Below are 21535 nucleotides of genomic sequence, written 5' to 3'. Positions count from 1 at the left end.
CAGGTATCTTTTCGCATTGGAGTTCTGTCCAGATATATACCCAGAAGTGGGATTGTTGGATCACAGGGTAAGTCTATTTTTAGTGTTTTGAGGAATTTCCATACTGTTTTCCGTAATGGTTACACCAAACTGCATTCCCAGCAGCAGTATAAGAGGGTTCCCTTTTCTCCACACCCTCTCCAGCATTTATCATTCATGAACTTTTGCATGATGGCTGTTCGGACTGGGGTTTTGTAGTTTTGATTTGCATTTCTATGATAATTAGTGATATTAAGCATTTTTTCATGTGTCTATTGATCATTTGTAGTTCTTCCTTGGAGAATTGCTTGTTTAGGTCTTCTGCCCATTTTTGGATTGGGCTGTTTGTGTTTTGTTACTAAGTTTTATGAGCTGTTTATATATTCTGGAAATTTAGGCTTTGCCAGTTGAATTATTTATAATTATTTTCTCCCGTTCTATAGACTGTCGTTTTGTTTTGCTTATAGTTTCCTTTGGTATGCAAAAGCTTATAAGTTTAGTTAGGTCTCATTTGCTTATTTTTGCTTTTTTTTTTTTTTTTTTCTGTTGCTTGGGTAGACTGCCATAGGAGAATGTTGCTGAGATATTATATATCAGGTAATGTTTTGCCTATGTGTTTTTCTAAGAGGTTTATAGTATCTTGTCTATATGTTTAAGTCTTTTAGCCATTTTTGAATTTATATTTGTGTATGGTGTGAGGGAGTAGTCTAACTTCATTGATTTGCATGCAGCTGTCCAGTTTTCCCTACACCGTTTGTTGAAGAGACTGTCTTTACTCCATTGTATATTCTTGCCTCCTTTGTCAAAGATTAATTGACCAGAAGTTTGTGGGTTTACTTTTGGGCTCTCCATTCGGTTCCATTGATCCGTATGTCTGTTTTTGTATGAATACCGTGCTGTTTTGATTGTAGCTCTGTAGTATTGTGTGCAGTCTGGTAGGGTTACTCCTCCAGCTTCATTCTTTTTCTTCCATAATGCTTTGGTAATTCTGAATCTTTTATTATTCCATATAAATTTTAGGATGATTTGTTCTAATTCTGTGAAAAATGTCCTGGGTAATTTGATAGGAATCTGATTAAATCTGTAGATTGCTTTGGGTAGTATGGCCATTTTAGCAATATTAATTCTTCCAATGCAAGAACATGGGATATATTTCCATTTCTTTAAGTCCTTTCTAATTTCCTTAGTCAGTGTTTTGTAGGCCTTTGCAGATGTCTTTCACTTCCTTGGTCAGATTTATTCCTACGTATTTTATGTTTTTGGGTGGTTTTAAAAGGGATTATTACTTTCGTGTAGAGAAATGCCACTCATTTCTGTATGTTGATGCTGTGTCCTGCTACCTTGCTGAATTCTTTCAGTAGCTCTTACAGTTTTCGTGCGGAGCCTTTAGGGTTTTCTGTGTATAGTACCATGTCATCCGCATAGAATGACAATTTTACCTCTTGTCTTCCAACTTGGATCCCTTTTCTTTCTTTTTGTTGTCTAATTGCTATGCTAGGATTTTTGATACTGTATTGAATAGAGCTGGTGAGAGTGAGCATCCTTGTCTTGTTCCAGGTTTTAGTGGAAAGGCTTTCAGCTTTTCACCGTAGAGTATTATGCTGGCTATAGGTTTGTTACAAATAGCTTTTACTATGTTGAGATATGTTCCCTCTGGACCCACTTTGGTAATACCATGGGCTCAGTGCAGTCAGGGGGCTGGGAGGATGGTAGCAGCGGAGGCAGCAGCGACAGGAGGAGGGGGGCTGCCCCTTCCAAGCCAGTCATTTGCTCCCATCTCCCTGTGGCCTGGCCTGGCCTGGCCTGGGAGCGGCCTCTGCTACCCCAGGTTCACTCTAGGCAGGTCCCCAGGTCAGCCAGCTCCCAGGAGGTGGGTGTGGTGTAGTCAGGGAGCAGGGGGCAGCTGGGGGAGGGGGCCTGGTTTGGAGAAGCTGGCCTATTTGCTCCAGTCTCCCTTGCGGCCTGGCTTGGGGGTGGCCTCTGCTGCCACAGGTGGGCGGGGGGGCGGGGGTCACCTGACCAGTACCAGCTGACCTCATCTTACCAACCCCCACTAAGTAAACTGGGAAATATGTGTCCTGCCACCGGGGACAGCAAAGGGTGCCCACAAGCCAGGTGTTGGGGAGACAGGGAAGCCTGGGGCAAATCCAAAGGCTTCCCCAGGGCAACCCTCCTCCCCTTGCCATTAGCTGTGTATTCTTGCTGGATTTTAAAATTTTGTCAATCTAGTGTATGTGTAATATTTCATTATCTTTTAAGTTTATGTATTCTTAATTATTCATGAGATTGGTAGCCTTGTTATGTTTGTTGGCCATTTAAATTTCCTTTCTGTGCTTGTTCAAGTCTTCTGCTCATTTTTCTGGTGGAATGTCTCTTGTCTTAACTGATCTGTAGGAGTTCTTTATGTAGCTGGATGTTAAGTCTTTTTGTCAGTGATACCTGTTGTAAATATTCTCTCTGGCTTTTTTCTATGGTTCTTTTTTAATAAAAACTTTTTTTTTCTCAAGTAGTCAAAATAATTTTTTCTTTCCATATCAAAGGAAAAGTACTCCTATATTATTATCTAGAAGTTTTTTTTTTTCCATCTTTAAATCTTACATCCATCTGAAAGCAGTTTTTGTATATGGTTTGAGGTGGAGAGTCATCTAATTTTAAAAAATATGGATGCCTAGCTCTCCCAGCAGCAGTTATTTTGAAAGGTTGCCTTTCCCCATGCTCAGCAGTGTGGCCTTACCATGAGTGTAGCAAGGGTCTATATGCTTGGTCTGTTTTTTTGGGCCCTCTTCTGTTTGATTGATCTTCGTCTCTACATCAGTACCACACTGTCCTAAATATTGTTACTTTATTGATATCTTTAAGAGAGTATTGACTATTCTTGACCTTTGATACTTCCAAATACACTTTAGAATCAACTTGTCAAATTCCACCCCAAAACGTTTTTAACCTTCTGATTCTAATAGGGGTTGCACTGAATCTGTCATTCAGTGTCAGTTTAAATTGACATCTTTACATCATGAGTCTTCTTTTTAGTGACCATTTGGCATAACCCTTTATTCAGTTGTCTTTCTATAAAGTTTTTAAATTTTCTCTGTAGAGATTTTTCATCTCTAGATTGTTAGATTTACTGTCACAACTGTATATTTTTTAGCACAGTAGTGCTATTGTTAATAATTAAAAATTATTTATTTCTAACGTGTGCAATATTTACAATAAAATTTTTATGGAAGGCTTTTATTTCTAGTATGCTAACAGTTTTTCTCAATAAATTTTATTACCTTTTCTCCCTTATATTTTCGTTATAAATTTTTTTAAACATTTTTTATTGATTCATAATCATTTTACAATGTGTCAAATTCCAGTGTTCACAATTTTTCAGTCATTCATGGACATATACACACTCATTGTCTCCTTTTTTTCTCTGAATTATCATAACATTTTGTGTATATTTCCCTGTGCTATACAGTGTAATCTTGTTTATCTATTGTACAATTTTGAAATCCCAGTCTATCCCTTCCCACCCTCCACCCCCCTGGCAACCACAAGTCTGTATTCTCTGTCTATGAGTCTATTTCTGTCCTGTATTTACGCTTTGCTTTTGTTTGTTTGTTCGTTTTTGTTTTTGTTTTTTAGATTCCACATATGAGCAATCTCATATGGTATTTTTCTTTCTCTTTCTGGCTTACTTCACTTAGAATGACATTCTCCAGGAGCATCCATGTTGCTGCAAATGGCGTTATGTTGTCGTTATAAATTTTATTGATGTTAAAGCACCCTTGAACTCTGGATAACCGTAACTTGATCCTAGTATATTATCCTTTTTATACATTTTGTGTTTTGTTTTTATTTAGGATGTTTGTTTGTATCAGTGTTCACGATAAGATTGATCTGTGATTTTCCTTTTCTTTCTTATCTTCTGTTGGGTTTAGGTATCAGAATTTTGTTAGCCTTATACAGTGAGCTGAGGAAGTTTCCCTCTTTTCTGTTCTTTATGAGATTTAATGTTGGGAATAGTTCTCCCTTAAATGATTGCTAGGACTTAGAGTGAAGCTATTTGGGCCTAGAGTGTTCCATATGGGAAGATTTTTGACTATTTATTCAACTTCTTTAGTGGTTAAAAATCAGCGCAGCTTTTCCATTTCTTACATCAGCTTAGTAAATTATACTTTTCCAGGAATTTACCCATTCAGATTCTCAACATTAATTCATAATAGTTTCTTCTTAATGTCTGAAGATCAGTAGTAACATTTTCTTTTTTATTTGTGATACTACCTTCTCTGTTTTGAGATGTATAAAGTGGTATAAACTAGTTATTTCTATCAGCTAATTATTATTCATCTACAAATACTATCATAAAATTACTAGATATATCATAAATTTTGCAGTCATAATAACTTATTTTTATTTGGCAATATAATATGTTGATCTGTAGCCAATCTTTGCATTTTAGCAATAGAAAATGCAATTGAAAAGGTGTAACAGGGTCACAGAAACCAAGCACGAAAAGAGTTTCAAGAAGAAAAGAAGAGCCAGTGGTACTGAGGAAGGTTCAAAGAGAGGGCAGATTGGAGGTCTTAGATTCAACAGAAATTGGCCTTACCAAGAGCGGTCAACCTCTTAGAGTTATGACCTTAAGTTCCTTTCTTAAGACACTTCTGATTTCAAAATCCACCAGGCATCAGAAGTAAAATTTCAGAATTCTTAGCCAGAGAAATTGCAGCTATATTCCTTTTTTTCATTTCTTTAAAGTTAGGGCTCTAAGATCAAGGATGAAATTCCCTGAGGGGAGTTTGGGGAGGTGTTTTTTCCTTTTCATCCTGTAGGTGTCGTCACCTAAGTCCTGAATGTTTAGTGCTTTCATTTTCTAAGAATTCTGAATTATACCTTTTATGTCAAAATCAGGTTTTTCACATGGTACTTTTAAAATTTTGCTAAATATGCCTTTAATTAAAATTGAGGCCCTGTGTTGAGGTCTCCTGAAAGGCAGTGTAGAAGCCCATGAAAATTTTGAAGGAGGTGATCATGCTTCACATCTGTGGAAATTCTATTTAAATTTAATGTTAAAGAGCATTTTATCTTTGCCTTTCATTCCAGGAACTTGTGTCCCTGAAGCCTGGTAAAGCTGCAGAGCTGGTTGCTACTCACTTTTCTAAACAGATTGAAACAGTCCTTAAAAAACTTCAGGTAAATTTTGCACTCACCCTAGACATCATAACCACAGAAGCCCCCACCCCATATCTTCTGCTGTAGTAGCTGCAACGGTATTCTCTTTGGGTTTCATGTAATTTATTCAGACTTCTGTCATCCTCACATTGTGTTAATGATGACTAGAATTTTTCTTGGAAAATCTTAATTGGAATATAGCTGTATTAATGTTGAATACTGAGATGCTCAGTTGGAAGTACTGTATGTATCATGCAGCTAGTATTCCACTCGTCACCACCACGGCACTGCTGGGAGAGTGCTTTGCTCACTACCTTTATGGCCACTGAGTGGTAGAGATAGGGAACAGGACGGTGACAGGGACATGTAGCACAACCCAGGGTCCCCACGTGGCAGTAATAGTAGTAGGAGACACGTACACAGGATGGAAACCACAGCAGTGAGTGGGAGGCAGCTGGCATAAGAGACAGAGATGCGGAGTTCATTCACTGACACGCTTCATTTTCCCACTACTGTGCCCCCCACCCCCCACCTCCCACAGTATGGTAGTCTCTGGGGGGCACAGATAAGTGTACATTGTTTTCTTTAATTTTTTCATAGGAGCTGAGAAGCACTTGTATAAGCACAGTACAGTGTTAAAAGCTCTACACCAGACATAGTAAAAAAGTGCTGCAGGAACAAGAGGAGAGAGGGATCGACTGTGTGAGAGAGTCAGACAGGAGTTCCTAGATACGCACGAACTGGGCTTAAATAATTGGTATCAGTTGTCTAGGCAGAGAATTGGGCAGGAGTTCTAGATAAAGGGTCCTGGGTGTGCAGAGACTTAAAGGCACAAAGCGTCATGCATTTTCAGAGGATGACGTGGGGGCGACAGCAGAAGATGAAGCTATAAATATGTCGGGGGGAAGAGTTAGAAGTATAGAGACTGGAAAATAGGGTTTGGGGGCTTACAGTGAACAGTTTAATATGTAAAGCTAAGAAATAATATACTGAATCCTCTGTGTGCTGGAGAATTACTAAGTGTTTTACGCAAGGGAACTATACCATTAGATTCAATTTATAGAAAGTTAACCCTGTAGTGTGAGTATGACTTAGAGGCGCCACCGCTGAATATTGTTACTGAAGATTGTTTTTCCACTTAAATGAGAAATACCATGCTTTAGAAGGTCTCTGATGTAATTTGCAGTTTTACCTGGCCAAAAAGCAGTCTTGGTAACGTACTTTTTACCTGTAGCTTTAATTATAGATGTGATTACATAATGCTTTTTGTTTTAGAGAAGATGTCGTTGTAAATCAAGAATTGCTGCAAACGTCTCCGTGTGTCGCAGAGCAGTTCACTGAGCTGTTGTGTCCGTTCAGCCCCAACCGGGTTATAGAGATGCTGCCAGGCCTGGAGTGCTGCCACCTGGAAGAAAGCATTCAGGTGAGACCAATGGTGTAGAGGAGGCAAGAGTCAACTTCCCTTAATCATTCACCATTGTATAAATGAGCAAAGGGAGACTCATATTAAATTATCTGCTTAAGTTTATACCTGGTAAGTGCTAGCACCTGAGATTAAACCCAGACAGTCTGACTCCATGGTGCATGGGCTCCATTGCTGTGATAAAGTTCTTCTTTGTTTATTCCAGTAAAATCAGAAACAGCACGTGTCCATCATTGTTATTAGTCAAGGTTCACAGCCATTATAGCCAACTTGATAAATGTAGAAAAAGGAATACCATAAAAATACTAAGAACAAAACACACTCTAACTTGCAGGCACTGATGTCACATGGTCCTGCTGTGCTGGGACCTACAGGCTGAATGGCAGCCAGGAGCCTTAGCGCAGGCATTGCCTGGATCCTCTTTTCCTCGTATTCTCCTGTTTCCAAATGAAAATGAATGTGCGCACACATACGCGCGTACCTGTGTGTATACGCATATACACATGAACTCTAGTCTAGGAGAAGAGGTAGCACATTCCCTGTTTAAAATTTGTTTTTAAGCCTCCATCAGGTCTCCTTTCCTCTGCTGTCAGTACTCATGAAACGGTAACCTGCGTTTTCCACATCCACCTCCTGAACTGCCCACACACTTAAAAATTTTTAATTATGAAATATTTCAAATGTATAGAAATGTACAGAACATCAGGTACATGTATACCCACCAACCCAATTTTATAAATGTGAACACTCTGCTGTACTGGCTTCTATGTTTGTTGTTTTGTTGTTTGTTTTAGAAATAAAGCACCCATTACCTGTTATGTCCCCCTGAGCTTATCACCCACGTGAAGATGGGCAGTTTCTCCTTCCCATCCATGTTTATTTTTCCTATATGTGCATTTACCTAAGGAACACAAGATACAGTTTTATATATTTTAAAAACTTGTATTAATGATATACTGTATGTATCCAAATGCAAATTTTTTTTTATTAATTTTTATCTATCTTTATATGTATAGATCTAGTTCATTCATTTTAACCTTTATACAGTAGTCTATTGACTGACCACAACATTGTACACTGACTATACTTCAATAAAAAAAGTAAATAAATAAAAGCAGTCTACTGACTGACCCGCCACAGTTCATGTATTTCCCTATTCGTGGACGTTCCGATTGTCTGCAGTCCTTGGCCGTTACAGACTGCTCCATGGGACATCTTTGTGCGTATCTCCTAGGTACTCAGGTGAGGTTTCTCTAAGTAATGTGCCTTAATATCCCCGGAAGTGGGATTCTTTAGACAATAGAGTAGCTTAATTCCATTGGTTTTTGCCAAGTTGATTTCTTAGTTTCCATTCTCCTCATCCGTGTTTTTAGTTTGCTGTTTTTCCACATCCTTGCATGTTCCTAATATTTAGACGTCTTACGTCTTTTTTTATTTGATAGAGCATGACACGTAGCCTTGTTGTTTTAGACTCTTAATTTCTGCCAGTTCTGATGGTTCTCATTGATCACTCGTGACTCTTCGTCGCTTTCCATGTGTTCAATGACACTTTGGGTTTTCTTGTCCCTGAACTATCTGTTCACATCACTGGCCCGTTTTCCTAGTGAGGATTTGCCCTTTGTACTGATTTCTCAAAGTTCTTGTTATTTCTGGGTTTCTGATGCTAAGTGCTCTTTTATGTTGGAGGTGCCTCCTTCCATGCTGTTATGGCATATTTTTTAAATTCGTTTTCAGTGATTTCCATTTTAATTATCAGTATTTTCCTTTAAAGTTAAGTTTTTGTGTGTGTGACTTTTATTTCCATTCCTACTTTAATGGCATAAAGGATATCCTCTTACATGAGTTTTATAGTTTGGTTTTTTACATTTTACCTGGAATTTATTTTTGTAAACAGACCAAGAGAGGGATTTATATATTATTTCCATGTGGATGACTGATGATCCACGTGTCATTTTGTCCTTTCTTCCCTTATTTTTAATGCCATACACCAAACTCCCAAATATACGTAGGTGTTTCTGCGGATTCTGTTCTCTCTTTTTTGGTCATTTTTCTTTCCTTATACTAATACCACAGATTTTAATGAAAACAGCTTTAGAATAAGATTTACTAGTTGAAAGAAAATTCTTCCCTCGTCATTCTTTTTCTTTGAAACCCTTTGGCTGTTCTTGGCCTCTTACTATTTCATATCAGTTTAGGAATCACATTGTCACATACCTTTATAAATAATACTTTTTCTAGGATTTTGATGAAGAAATGCATTGAATTTATAGATTCATTCCAGGAGAATTGACATTTTATGGTATTGTTTTCACATCCAGCACCATGGTTGCCTTTTAAAAATGCCCTTTGTGCTCTTTGGTGAGGTTTTGTCACTTAATATAACATCTTACTTGTCTCTTGCATATTTTCTTAAATTTGTTCCCAGATACTTAAACTTCTTGTTAACATTCTAAAGAAAATTTTTTGAAATGACATTTTTTACTGATTACTTTTGGTGCATGTTACTAAGTTTAGCATGTTGTTTTATATCTAGCAACGAGGCTGAAGTATTTTTTCATTCAAATAGTGTCTAGATTTTTATTACGACCGTAATATTTTGTGAGAACCATGGTAGTTTTTTTCCTTTCCAATCTTATGCTTTTCTCAGTCTCCTGTCAGAGGTCTAGGAGCTCTGGGGTTTTACTGAAAAGAGGCAATGACAGTGTGCACTGTCGTTCCTGATTTAAAAGTGAATGTGTCTACCATTTTATATTAAATATGGCTTTTATTGTAGGATTTTAACAGCTTTTTTTTTTTTTATTAAATTACAAAAGTTCCATTCCCAGTTTGGATTAGAGTGTTTTATATTGTTTTTATTTTTGTCAGGAACGGGTGCTGTGCTGCATTTTATCAAATGATTTTTTTCTCTATTTATTGAGATGATCACATATTTTCCTTCTTTGATCTGTTAACCTGTTAATGTGTTATTTGTGCTTCTCTTTTTCCTTAGTAAGAAAGTATTATTCTACTATATTAGTCTTTCCAAAGACTAACTGGGGATTTTTAAAAACCTCTGTTGTTTCTCTGTTGATTCTGTGACATTCTCTTCTGTACTACTTTTCTTTGTTTTATCGTAGCTTAATTGCTGTTTTTCATTTACTCCCTAGAAACTTAGTTTATGAATTTTTATTGAGATCCCACAAGCGAATGTGTAGTGGTTTCATTGTCATTTTGTTCTAAGTATTTTGTGTGTAGTTACACTGGTCAATTTCTGGTGTATATTACTATTTATATATTCATGTTACCTTTTGTGTCATGGATATGCATAATTCAGGTTCACAAACAACTTTTAAAATAAAAAGTAGAAAAAAATGAATGACCTTTGTTCAGTTAGAGTCCCAAATGGGCCACTCCAAGACTAGAAAGTCAAATATTTGCATGTTATACTGTAAAGTAACATACTTCTAGGGTTTGAATTCATTTTTTATTATCCAGGGTTTTTTTTTTCATTCTTAATAGAATCTTGACTCCATGAAAAAGATCTGTGAAGGTTTGTCATTTCCTTTTTCCTAGATTACTCAGAAGTATCAGCTTCAAGAAGTCACTGCCTAACTATTTGAAAAGAAAGGAGATATTCATGGTGCCTTTTTTAATGCTAGAGGTAAGATTTTACTCTGTGTGCTTTGTCATGTTTCTGTCTAGCCCCCTATCCATTTCATCAGTCCCATCTTTTTTTATTTGATGTATAAAACTGTAAGTTTTCATCATTCCATCTTAATTTCTTATGTCTCAAAGTAAGTTGCAGACAGGGTACATTTTATCTGTAAGTATTTCTATCACATGTGTCATTAACTAGAGTTGCTTTCTTTGTGGCATTTTTTGGAGGTAAAATAACCATATGCAATGCACAAGTGTTAATTGTGGCATTTATTGAGTTTTAACAAATGCATACATCTGTGTAACCCTAGTCCCCAACAAAATAGAGAACATCACCTTCAACCCAGGAAGTCCTTTCTTTCACAGTCAGTCCCCACTTCCATCCCCCAGAGATAACCACACTTCCGATTTTTTTTCCATTGTGGATGAGTTTTGCCTGTTTTATTCATTCATATCAGTGGAATCATTCAGTAGCTACTCTAGTAGAATTCTCCTTTCACTCAGCGTAATTGTTTTGAGGCTTATCTCTGTCACTGCACGTGTCAGTCTTTGTGCCTGTTACTGCTGCCCGCTGTTTAACTGTAGGAAGACAGCACCGCTTCGCCGTTCTCCTGGTGACTGACACCCGGGTTAGTTCCAGCTTCTGATTATTCCGAGCACAGTTGCTGTGACCACGCTTGTACGGAAATGCTCTCCTTCCCCTGCAGTCACTGCCAAGGAGTGGGGCTGGGATATCGCAGGGTAGGCATCGGTTCAGTTTTGTAAGCAATTAGCAGGCATTTTCCCAAAGTGATTGTGGCATTTCACGTTCCACCAGTGATGTATGAGAGTTGTGGTTGTTCCTCATTCTCGCCAACAGTTTGTCCTATCAGTTTTTCAAAAATTTTTTTCTATTCAATTGTTGTAAAATAAAATTTATTACCATTAAGTACATTCACATTGTTCTGCAGCCATCACCACCTTCCATCTCCAGATCTTTTTGAACTTCCCAAACTCATTAGGTAATTACTCCCATTCTTCCCTGCCCCTGGCAACCACCATTCTACTTTAGACTCTATGCATTTGATTAGTCTGGATACTTCATATAAGAGGAATCGAACAGTGTTTGGTTTTTTTTTTTGTTTTTTTGTTTTTTTTTGGTGGTGATAGGTAATTAGGTATGTTTATTTATTTTTAGAGAAGTTCCTGGGGATTGAACCCAGGACCTTGTGTACGCTAGGCGTGCGCTCTACCACTGGGCTATACCCTCCCCAGTATTTGTCCTCTTTGTTTCTAGCTTACTGCACTTAAACCATAAGATCTTCAAGATTTATCCGTGTTGTGGCACATAACAGAATTTCATTAATTTTTTTAAAGCTAAGTAACACTCCATTTTATGTATACACCACATTTAGTTTTTACGTTCATCCATCCATGGACACTTGGGTTGCTCCCACCTTTTGACTCGTGTGAATAACGCTGTTACGAACATGAGTGCAAATACTTTTTGAGTCTTTACTTTCAATTTTTCGGGATATATACTGAGAAATGATATTGCTGGGTTAAATGGTAATTGTATTTTTAATTGTCTCAGGGACCACCGTACCATTTTCCATAATGGCTGCATCACTTTACATTCTCACCGGCAGTGCACCAGGGTTTCAGCTTCTCCACATCCTCACCAACATATGTTGTTTCCTGTTTTCTTGACGGTAGCCATCGTCGTGGTTGTGAAATGTTACGTATCAGCTTTTAAACACTGTCACCTAGCTAGGAATAGATTAGGGGTGTCCTATTTTTAATTTAAAAAAATGGTTCCTATTGGCTTCTTGTTTTTTTCTAGCCGTATGATTGTGAAACAGGCCAGGAACACTATTCCACAGAGCATTTGTGTAGGCTCTTACCCTCTTTTAGTCTCTGCATTACCCCGACATCTCTTTTTTCCCTTGCAATTTCTTTGTTGATGATATCGTGAACCTAATTTTAAAGGGTAAGTAAAAGTACTCGTGGCATGGATAGGGAGTGGGGAAGCGGGAGGTCTTCTCAGGGAGTGAGATGGCCATTTGCAAAGGCACAGGGATGTGAAGGAATGCGAGCCTGTAGGAGAGGAACCGGCAGCCCTACGGGGGCACAACTGTCCATGTATAGGCAGGTGAGGCTAGAGACAGACGTTAGGTCCAGATTTGGAAAGATTTTGTAAGACGTGCTATGAAGAATTGGGACTGGTTATGATTTCACACAGGATCAACTGAAGGTTTCTAAACAAGGAGCTGATGTGATACTATGTTTCATAAAGACTGCTCTGTGGACCCAAGGAGGATCTATGAGAGGAGGGTGGAGAAGGAGGAGGGAACACCGGAAGCAGAGAGCACTTGTGGGGTACTGCAGTAGTACAGGTGTGACTCAGTGAGGACGTGAGCTGGGCGTGGCAGTGGTCGTGGAGTGAGAGGAGGTGGATTTGAGAACTTACTGATCATTTGAATGTGGTACGGGGTGAAGGAGAGGGGATTAATGATGACTCTGAACTTCAGCTTAACATGAGCCTGTGAGGAACCTCAGGGAAAGGAGCAGATTTGGATAGAAGGGGTAGATGAAGATCAGCTTCAGCTTGTATTAAGAAGCCTTTGGAACATCAGTTAAGGGGGTGTAAGAATCCAGAATTCAGCAGAGTAGGGGATCCTGCAGCTGTGTGTTGAGGAGAGGCCACACCCGAGGCTGTGCACTACGCTGTCGTGATAGACCTGTCATGTCCTTTTTATTCCCACCCATCCCTCTTTCTCATAACCCAGTATGAATTTTACTCCCTTACTGTAAGTTTGGATTAATCGTAAACTTGATTGCTTTGCCTAAAGAACATCATGATTGACTGTGGTGGCACAACGGAAGCGAAAGTGGGGCACAATTGGTGATATTTGGTATTTTGAATCTGTTCCAGTGCAACTAGTGATGCTTTCTGTATACAGAGCAAGTCTCATCTAAATGACAGAGATCACTCTTAATAACTTTGTTGTTTCTTGGGTTTTATCTTTAAAATATGTTAATTCAGATATTGATGGATGGGAGATATAAAGTGTTCCTTTCACCTCCTAGAGACTGCAAAGCAAGCTTCCAGAGAGAGCACATCAAGATGAACGTCAGTTCTTGAGTATAATTGACGATTTGTTTTTCCGTGGACCCCACGTTTTAAAAAATGTTGAATGATAACTGTATCTGTTAAATAGTAATTACATTGACCTGCATAATTAGTTTGTCCACTTTAATAGTGATCCCAATTTTGTCTTAGTTTTCAAGGGCTTCTAGTAGGAAGTGAGAGAAACCGTTGTGATTTTGTGCTGCTAATTGTCAGGAGAGGTCATTGTACAGGAACTTAGGTGCTCTTCACTGATCCTGATGAATTTTTTGGCTATGTTTTTGTACTTGTGTTTTGGTTATTATAAATGAGTTACCTACTAACACCCTAAAAATTACTATAATGTGCTGAACAACAGCAAAGTGGGCTTCTAGTCAGTAAGTAGTAGCCAGTTTTTCTGTGTTGAATTTATATAATTTTAGCACAATGCAGCAAAGTTTGACAGTTTAGAATTTTAAGTCTTTGTCACAGATACATAGTTTCCATGACATTCCTTGATAGTAAAAAATTACTGAACTTACAAAATTGTGGTACAATATACATAACATAAAATTCACTGTTGTAGCCATTTTTAAGTATTCAGTTCAGTGGCGATAAGTACATTCACATTGTTGTGCGATCCACCACCATCCATCTCCAGAACCATGTCAGCTTCCCAAACTGAAACTCTGTGCCCGTTAGTCAGTTACTCCCCATCCCTCCTCCCGACGCAGCCCCGTTAAGCATTCTCCTTTCTGAATTTGATTATTCTGTGTATCTTGTATAAGTGGAATCAAGCCACATTTGTCCCTTTTTGTCTAGCTTACTACATTTAGTATTACGTCTTCAAGATTGGTCCATGTTGTGGCACATGTCAGAATTTCATCCTTTTTGTTGTTTTAAGTGGAAAGATAGCCAGTTTACAATATTGTGTCAATTTCTGGTATATAGCGTAATGTTTCAGTCATACATATACATAGGTAGGTTATTTTTCATACTTTTTCATTATACATGACTACAAGATACCGAATATAGCTCCCTGTGCTCTACAGAAGAATCTTGGTATTTATTCTATTTATCGAGTAGTTAGTATCTGCAAGTCTCAGACTCCCAGCTTATCCCTTCCCACCCCTTTTCCCCCTTGGCAACCATAAATGTGTTTTCTGTCTGTGTGTCTTTTTCTGTTTCGTAAATAAGTTCATTTTTGTAAATGAATTTCATTCATTTTTAAGGTTAAATAATAATCCGTTTTATGTATATACATTTTGTTTATCCATTCATTCATCCATCTGTGGGTTGCTTCCACCTTTTGACTATTATGAATAATACTGTTAGAAACATGAGTGTGCAAATATGTTTTGAGTCCCTGCTTTCAATTCTGGGTATACACCGAGAAGTGGGATTGCTGGATTAAGTGGTAATTGTATTTTTAATTTTTTAAGGAACTGCCGTATCATTTTCCATAGTGGTGTATCATTTGACATTCTCGCCAGCAGTGCACAAAGGGTTGCAAGGCTCTACGTCTTCACCGACACTTGTCATAGTCTGTTTTCTTGATAGTGCCCAGCCTAGTGGGCGTGCGGTAGCATCTCAGTGTAGTTTTGATAGGCATTTCCCTAATGATTAGTGATGCTGAGCATCTTTTCTTGGCCTTACTGGCCATTTGTATGTCTTTGGAGAAGGGTCCATTAAAATCCTTTGCCCACTTTTGAATTGGATTGTTTTCCTATGACTTGATGTTTTCCAGTAGCCCTTCTGAGGTTCAGAGAATCACTTGGTAGGTGATTTTTAGATTGTTTTACCCTTTTAACACACTGACGCATTTCTTGGACTCCTTAGCCCACACATTCCTTTAAATACCTTTACCCTAATTCTGTGTAGATTATCTGTTTTTGGAACTTCTGTAAATGCTTGATTGGCTTTTTCATATTTAGTTCAGCTAAACCTTTACTACTATTTTTGTAGTGTCAGAATGTGTTCAGCCAATTTGACTGTTAGGTTTGTTGCATTTATTGCATTTTTATTTTTCAATTTATTGTTACGAAAGTAATTTCTGCAGACATTACATGAAAGATTGAGGAAAACGTAGGAAGAATGCTTCCCCAAGGTCACTGTAGTGATTTGTGGGTGATGTGTCTGGAGAAGTCAGTTCGTTGAATTCTAGAGAAGATAAATTTCTCAGTAGTAGTCTCATAATTACCATTTACTGTCAGATCCAATTCTGACTGTACACTTAAGAGTTCTGGAGTATTTGCTTATTACAGGACACTGTCCTAGTTCCTAAAGGTTACGCACAGATGGCTAAAACACAGTCATCACCCAAAGAACTGTAGTCTCTTGAAGGAGACAGATAATGTAAATTAAAAGTTCCAATGCAGGTAGAATTGTGTTTTACAAAAGAGGTACAGTGAGAGTGACAAAGGATTGTTGGGAATTAGGGAATTATTGTAACTGATGGATCAGAGGTACTTTCATGGAAGATGTGGCATTGAAACTAAGACTGGAATTATGAATAGGAATTTGAGAGGCAGAAGCAAGGGAAGTGTCCTGTAGGCTGGGGGGAACATGATCGTGAAAGCACCTGGCTGGTCCCCTCGGGGAGCAGGAGATGACCCAGTGATACAGGAGTGGGAGGTGAGAAGGTGTAGCGGACTGTTTCCTGTGTTTACTTAGGGTCAGAGGTTGGCTGACTTTCTGCTTTTAAAAAAATAGGCGTCTTTGATGGCTTTTGTGAGTGAGACTGATGTGTTTGGCTTTGTGTTGAAGAGAGCTCTAGTATTGGTATAAAAGGGAATGAGGAAGGCAAGATTTGGACAGTGTAACGAAGGGGCGGCTGCTGGAGTGCCGTCGAGGTGTGGAAGGGCCCCCGGGGTGAAAGGAGTGGGCGTATGAGAACACGGTGGTAGAAGTAACAGCATGAACAGTTTGTCTGAACGTGCGGGTGAGGGGCAGACAGGAAGGCGTCACAGATGGCGGAGATTTATAAACTGGCTGATTTAAAGTGTTAACCTGTTAATATGTTATGTGTGCTTCTCTTTTTTCTTAGTAGGAAAGTATTATTCTACTTTATTAATTTTTCAGAGACGAATTGAGGATTTTTTAAAACTTCTGTCTGTTTCTTTCTACGACATTCATTTCTGTACTACTTTTCTTTGTTTTATCGTAGCTTAGTTGATATTTCTTGTTTACTCACTAGATATTCTCAGTTTGAGGTTCCACAAGCTAATGTGTAGTGGTGTCATTGTCATTTTGTTCTAAATATTTTGTGTATAGTTACGCTTGTCAGTTTCTGGAGTATACTATTATTGTTTACATGTTCATGTTACCTTTTGTGTCGTGGATACACATAATTCAGGTGCATAACAACTTATAAAGTGGAAAAAAATGGTGACCCTGGTTCAGTTAGTGTCCCAAATGGGCCACTCCAAGACTGGAAAGTCAGATGTTTGCACATGATACTGTAAAGTAGCGTACAACTAGGGTTTGAATTCATTGTTTATTATCAAGCTTTTTTTCCCCATCTTAACCAGGATCTTGAGACTCCAGGAACAGGATTTGTGAAGGTTTATCTTTTATTTCCTAGATTACCCGGAAGTATCAATTTCTTGAAGTCACTGCCTTTCTATTAGAAAAGAAAGGAGATGTTCATGGTGCCTTCTTAACCAGGAGGCCACCCATGCCCAGCTCCTGCTGTGCCTAGAAGGCCTGTCAGGAAGGACACCAGGAGGGGACTGCAGAACAGTGACCGACCTTGGGTCACTGCTGGGCCCAGGCAACAAGAAGCAACGAGTCCCTGTGGGCAGGAGGCCGGCATGTGCACGGACAGCAGAGCAGAGGTGCTGGCACCAGGAGTCCGGGTGGGCACTGGTGTGCAGACTTCAGTCTCCCTTCTCCACCCACTGGCCTAGCTCTGCGTGGGGCGATGGCCAGCCAGAGGCTTTAGGAAGGATGGAAAAAGTGAAGTTAGAGGCAGAAGGAACTTCCCAGGGTTCACGTGGGGGCGAGTCCAGGGTGGGCTGTGCTGGCTTCCTGAGGCCAGGACAGCTCTGCTGCATCCCCGCTCACCCAGGCCAGGAGCGCCCCCCCTTCCTGTGTGAGCGGTTGGCACACGGCCAGCACCCTCTCCTTGAGCAGGGCAGGTCACCCCAGGGTCATGAGATTGGGGTCAGTCTGTGAGTTCAGGGGTGGGTACTCCCGCCTCCTCACTGTGACCCTGTCTGAGCCTCAGTTTCTTCACCTTGAAATGGGGGGAGGGTAACAGTGCCGGCCTGGCCAAGGCAGGAGGCAGAGGTGGGTCCAGGCTTTAGCTCCAGGAGAGTCTGGAGGGGTTAAGGGAGGAAGGGAGCTTCCTGGCAGGAGTGCAGGTGGGAGACTGAAGGGGCACCTGAGGGGCCATGTGACAGGCAGCAGGGTGGGTGGGGCAGAGAGGAGGCAGTTGGATGTCAAAGTCACAGCCAGAGACTGAGGTCTGACCCCACCCTCATCCTCCAAAGAATAGGTCACTCTTGATGTGAGGAGGCAGAGGTGGGAGGGGTCTCTGCACTGACATGGGCTCAGGTTCAGAGAGTGGGGCTGCAGGGAGGCTGGGAGATGCCTGGAATGACTTTTCTCCTCTGCCCCACTGTCCTGCATCCCCTCTGGCTGGGTTTGTAGATCCTTCCCTGAAAGATGGGATTGGGGAGGGGTGAGTTCAGAGAGGCCACAGAGGCCCAGAATGGTAATGACCCCCATGGCCACCATGGGGCTTGCAGTCCCAGAGCCCGTGGGGCCATGCCAGTCTGTCTGTCCAGATGGGCACAGCTGAGGCTACTGTTGCCTGTGGCCCTGGCCGGGGCTGCCCACTGTTCCCACCCAGGCCTAGGTGGGAGAGGGCGTACCGGGCCCCTGACTCCCTGTCACCCTTTGAAATGTGAGGGCTTGGCTTCTCTGTTTCATTCAACAGGAAGTGGTTAGAGTAGTTGAAATCCCTTTATCTCCCAGTCTGTACATTTAGTTCCAACCTAGTCTTTGTCCCTGAAAGATCAGCACGTAACCATAGCTCTGAATGGAGCACTTTTTTTTTTAACCTTTTTTTCATTGAGTTAGTCAGTTTACAGTATTGTGTCAATTTCCAGTGCAGAGCACAATTTTTCACTTACACATGAACATACATATATTGTCACATTCTTTTTCGTCCTGAGCTACCATAAGATCTTGTATATATTTCCCTGTGCTATGCTTTATAATCTTGTTTATCTATTTTGCATATGCCTGTCAGTATCTGCAAATTTCAAACTCCCAGTCTGTCCTTTCCCACCCCCCACCCCCTTGGCAACCACAAGTTTGTACTCTATGTCTATGAGTCTGTTACTGTTTCGTATTTATTTTGTCTTATTTTTTTAAGATTCCACAAATGAGCGATCTCATACTGTATTTTTCTTTCTCTTTCTGGCTTACTTCCCCAGGAGGAAGAGGGCAAGACGAGGAAAGGGCAGGCCCAGGAGAGGGCAGGCCCAGGAAAGGGCAGGCCCAGGTGAGGGGAAGCCCAGGAGATAGTGGGGAGGACCAGGTGAGGGCAGGCCCTGATGAGGGCAGGAACATGAGAGGGCCGGCCTAGGAGAAGTCCTATTAAACTTCCAAGAGATGACGTTGAGAGGCAATGGGTATTTGAGTCTGGAATACAGGAGGGAGGTCTAGATTGGAAATAGCAGTTTGGAAGTTGTCAACTTCTAGAGAATACATAAAGCCCTAAGGCTGATGGGGGCAGCAGCAGAAAGTAGTAGAGGCCAGAAGACAGCCTCAGGGGTGCTGTGTGCCAGCATTCAGGGGCTGGGACTGAGAAGACTGGCCAGGGCCGTGGGAGGAAACCAGAGCAGCCTGAGGCCTGGGAAGCCCCGTGAGGAAAGGGCTTGAGGAAGTCGGGGAGAGCAGCGGTGGGAAGTGTGGCTGCCGGGCCGTGCAAGGAGAGGACAGAGTTCCCCGTGGAGTCAGCACCTGGTGGGTGGTGGGTGACCCTGTCATGAGCAGTTGCAGTCAGTGGACATGCTTGCTTGGATGGAAAATGAGAGGAATCAGAGGAAGCAAATGGGAACAGCTCCTTTGCAGGGGCAGGAGGCGTGTGTGCCGGAGAGCAGAGAGATGGGGCCACAGCTGGAGGGTGAACGCATTTTTTTTTTTAAGACGAAGGAAATAACAGTGTATGTTAATAGAAAAGATAGATTAAAAGGGTAAATTAGTAACACCACATTCACTTAGGTCAGGGGAGTTGCAGGTGACGGCAGGTGTGGGTCCAGAAATGCCCCTGAGAGAGTCAGCTTCAAAACACTTGCCAGGTTGAGTCCACTCAAGACCAGCTCCCAGGAGTGTCAGCCACTTAGGAACTCTACTGCCCCCTGCAGTTTTGATCCTGGCAGGGCCAGAAATCATAATTAGCCAGCTGAGGGAGGAAGGATGGAGTTAGGCAGGAAGAAGAGGCCTGCCCTGCCTTCCACTCCTCCTGCCAGTGGTCAGCCAGCAGCATGGCCTCGCTGAGTAACTGACATGGTGTTTTCATAGTTATGTGGTTAAAAAGTTCTCAAATGTTATACCATGCTCCCAAATAAGCCTTGGATTGATTCAAGATTTAATTGGTGGAAATAAAAGCAAAAAATAAAATAAAGTGAAGAAAGCATGTAAACATAAGGCTGAGCCACAGAGCAGGGTCAGCAGGCGTGCGGAAACACGTTCTCATTTCATCGAGAGCGTGTGTTGGTTTCTCAAGTTTGTACTTAATGATACATATTGCCACAATCTCTGAAACCATGAAAACAGCTTTCCGCTGTTTGCATCTGCTAAGTTCCCTGGAGACTGGCTGGGGCCCAGAGGGATGGGGAAAGGAATAAACTGAGGGATAAGGAGATATAGAGATTTTTTGGTGGGGAGCTCTCTGGGGGACTAGGCCTTCAGCATCCTGTGGTTCCACCCCACTCTAACCACAGTTGCATACAAACATGACTTTCTCAGGGGCAAGCCTCACTTCTGGAAATGTCCCAAAACACTCAGCCACCTAGCACCAACATTTGAAAGGAATCCAAAATGGCCCACAAGCAATTGGAGAGATTTGAAATGCATTAGGCTCCCACGTGCGCACCGGGCCTCTGGGCCTCTGTGCGCACTCACAGGGACACTGGCTCTGGAGGGACAGTTGAGGGACAGTTGAGGGTCAGTGCTGTTGCTAGGCTACGACTGTTCCGGACGAAACATTCCAAGCCGTTGAGCTTCGCAGCCAAGGTGTGGAAGCGAGACCTCTGTGGCTCTTCTGTAGCGCCAGCGCTGAGATCGGGAGGCGGCAAGAGGCCAGGAGGGAAGTGAGCGGTGTCGGAAGGCGATAAGCCAAATGAAGAAGAGACTCGCTAAGTTTGTGAGCTGGGTGGGCTTCAGCGCCCGTCAGAGAGAGCGCAGGGATCATGAGCACCCCGTGCCTAGGTATCCCATCCGTAAGCACGAACTAAAGAAGTTCCACAAAGCCGCATATCTTGGCGATCTGGACACAGTGGAGGTGTTGCTGTTACGTAAGAAGAATTTCGTGCACAGCAGAGACAGGAACAACAGGTAACAGCGGCGGGGCAGGGCGGGGCGGGCCTGGGAGGAGCTGCCAAATAAGGTTGTAAGACATGAATTTTAAATTGCCTTCCCATGTCAGAGATGTTGAAGTGTGAGACAATGAGCATGTTAGAATCGTTGAAGTACAGTGTACTCTCGCATCCTTGCAGCAGCAAAGTAGATATACTGTCATTTTACTGAATTGAAATGTTGTCTTTGTAAAATAGTAATGGTAACAATTATAATATTACCTAACAATTATTGAGCTGTTATTTTGTGCAAGGAACTGCCAGACATTTTGCATAGCTTTTCATTTAAGCATCGCAGTGGGGTCCTGTAAGATAACTACTACTTCATGCCCATTTTGTTGATGAGGAAATTGAGGCACAGACAGGCTAATTGAGAGCTAATAAGTGACAGTGTTAAAGTAGAAGTCAGACCCAAGCTGAGCTGAATCTCAACGGCATGCCCTTTCTATTCAAACAGGTAGTTCTTCCATTAATGTGGTGAGTAATAAGAGCTAATAAATACTGTTCTTTCCCCATAGAAAGAACTAAGATAAGAAGACTAAATGTTAGTTTTAAAGGGGTAGGAATAGCATGCTGTTGAATGTTTACAATTACGTGAGTAACTGTATCTTTGAACTAGTA

General features: G+C 41.0%; 1 protein-coding gene across 10 annotated transcripts in view; it reads left to right on the top strand.

Moving 5' to 3' along the window:
• The first annotated feature begins 5109 nt into the window (after positions 1 to 5109).
• LOC135318481 (ankyrin repeat domain-containing protein 26-like) overlaps positions 5110 to 21535 on the top strand; it is a 71604-nt gene continuing 55178 nt past the window's right edge. For 8 of the 10 annotated variants that reach the window (XM_064481739.1, XM_064481742.1, XM_064481738.1 and 5 more), the window contains exons 1-4: positions 5110 to 5199; positions 6454 to 6601; positions 10154 to 10241; positions 18770 to 20894. In XM_064481739.1, the coding sequence (XP_064337809.1) occupies positions 20680 to 20894 (215 nt within the window). In that variant the 5' untranslated portion in view covers positions 5110 to 5199; positions 6454 to 6601; positions 10154 to 10241; positions 18770 to 20679. Of the gene's footprint in view, positions 5200 to 6453; positions 6602 to 10153; positions 10242 to 10822; positions 10979 to 18769; positions 20895 to 21535 lie in introns of all 10 variants that reach the window. The other 2 variants (XM_064481733.1, XM_064481734.1) reach the window with 2 other exon arrangements.

This window comes from Camelus dromedarius, chromosome 33, assembly GCF_036321535.1.
Source record: "Camelus dromedarius isolate mCamDro1 chromosome 33, mCamDro1.pat, whole genome shotgun sequence".
In the NCBI taxonomy this organism is placed as follows: Eukaryota; Metazoa; Chordata; class Mammalia; order Artiodactyla; family Camelidae; genus Camelus; species Camelus dromedarius.
Note: the sequence above shows the minus strand (reverse complement) of the source record. Positions and strands in the feature narration are given on the sequence as shown.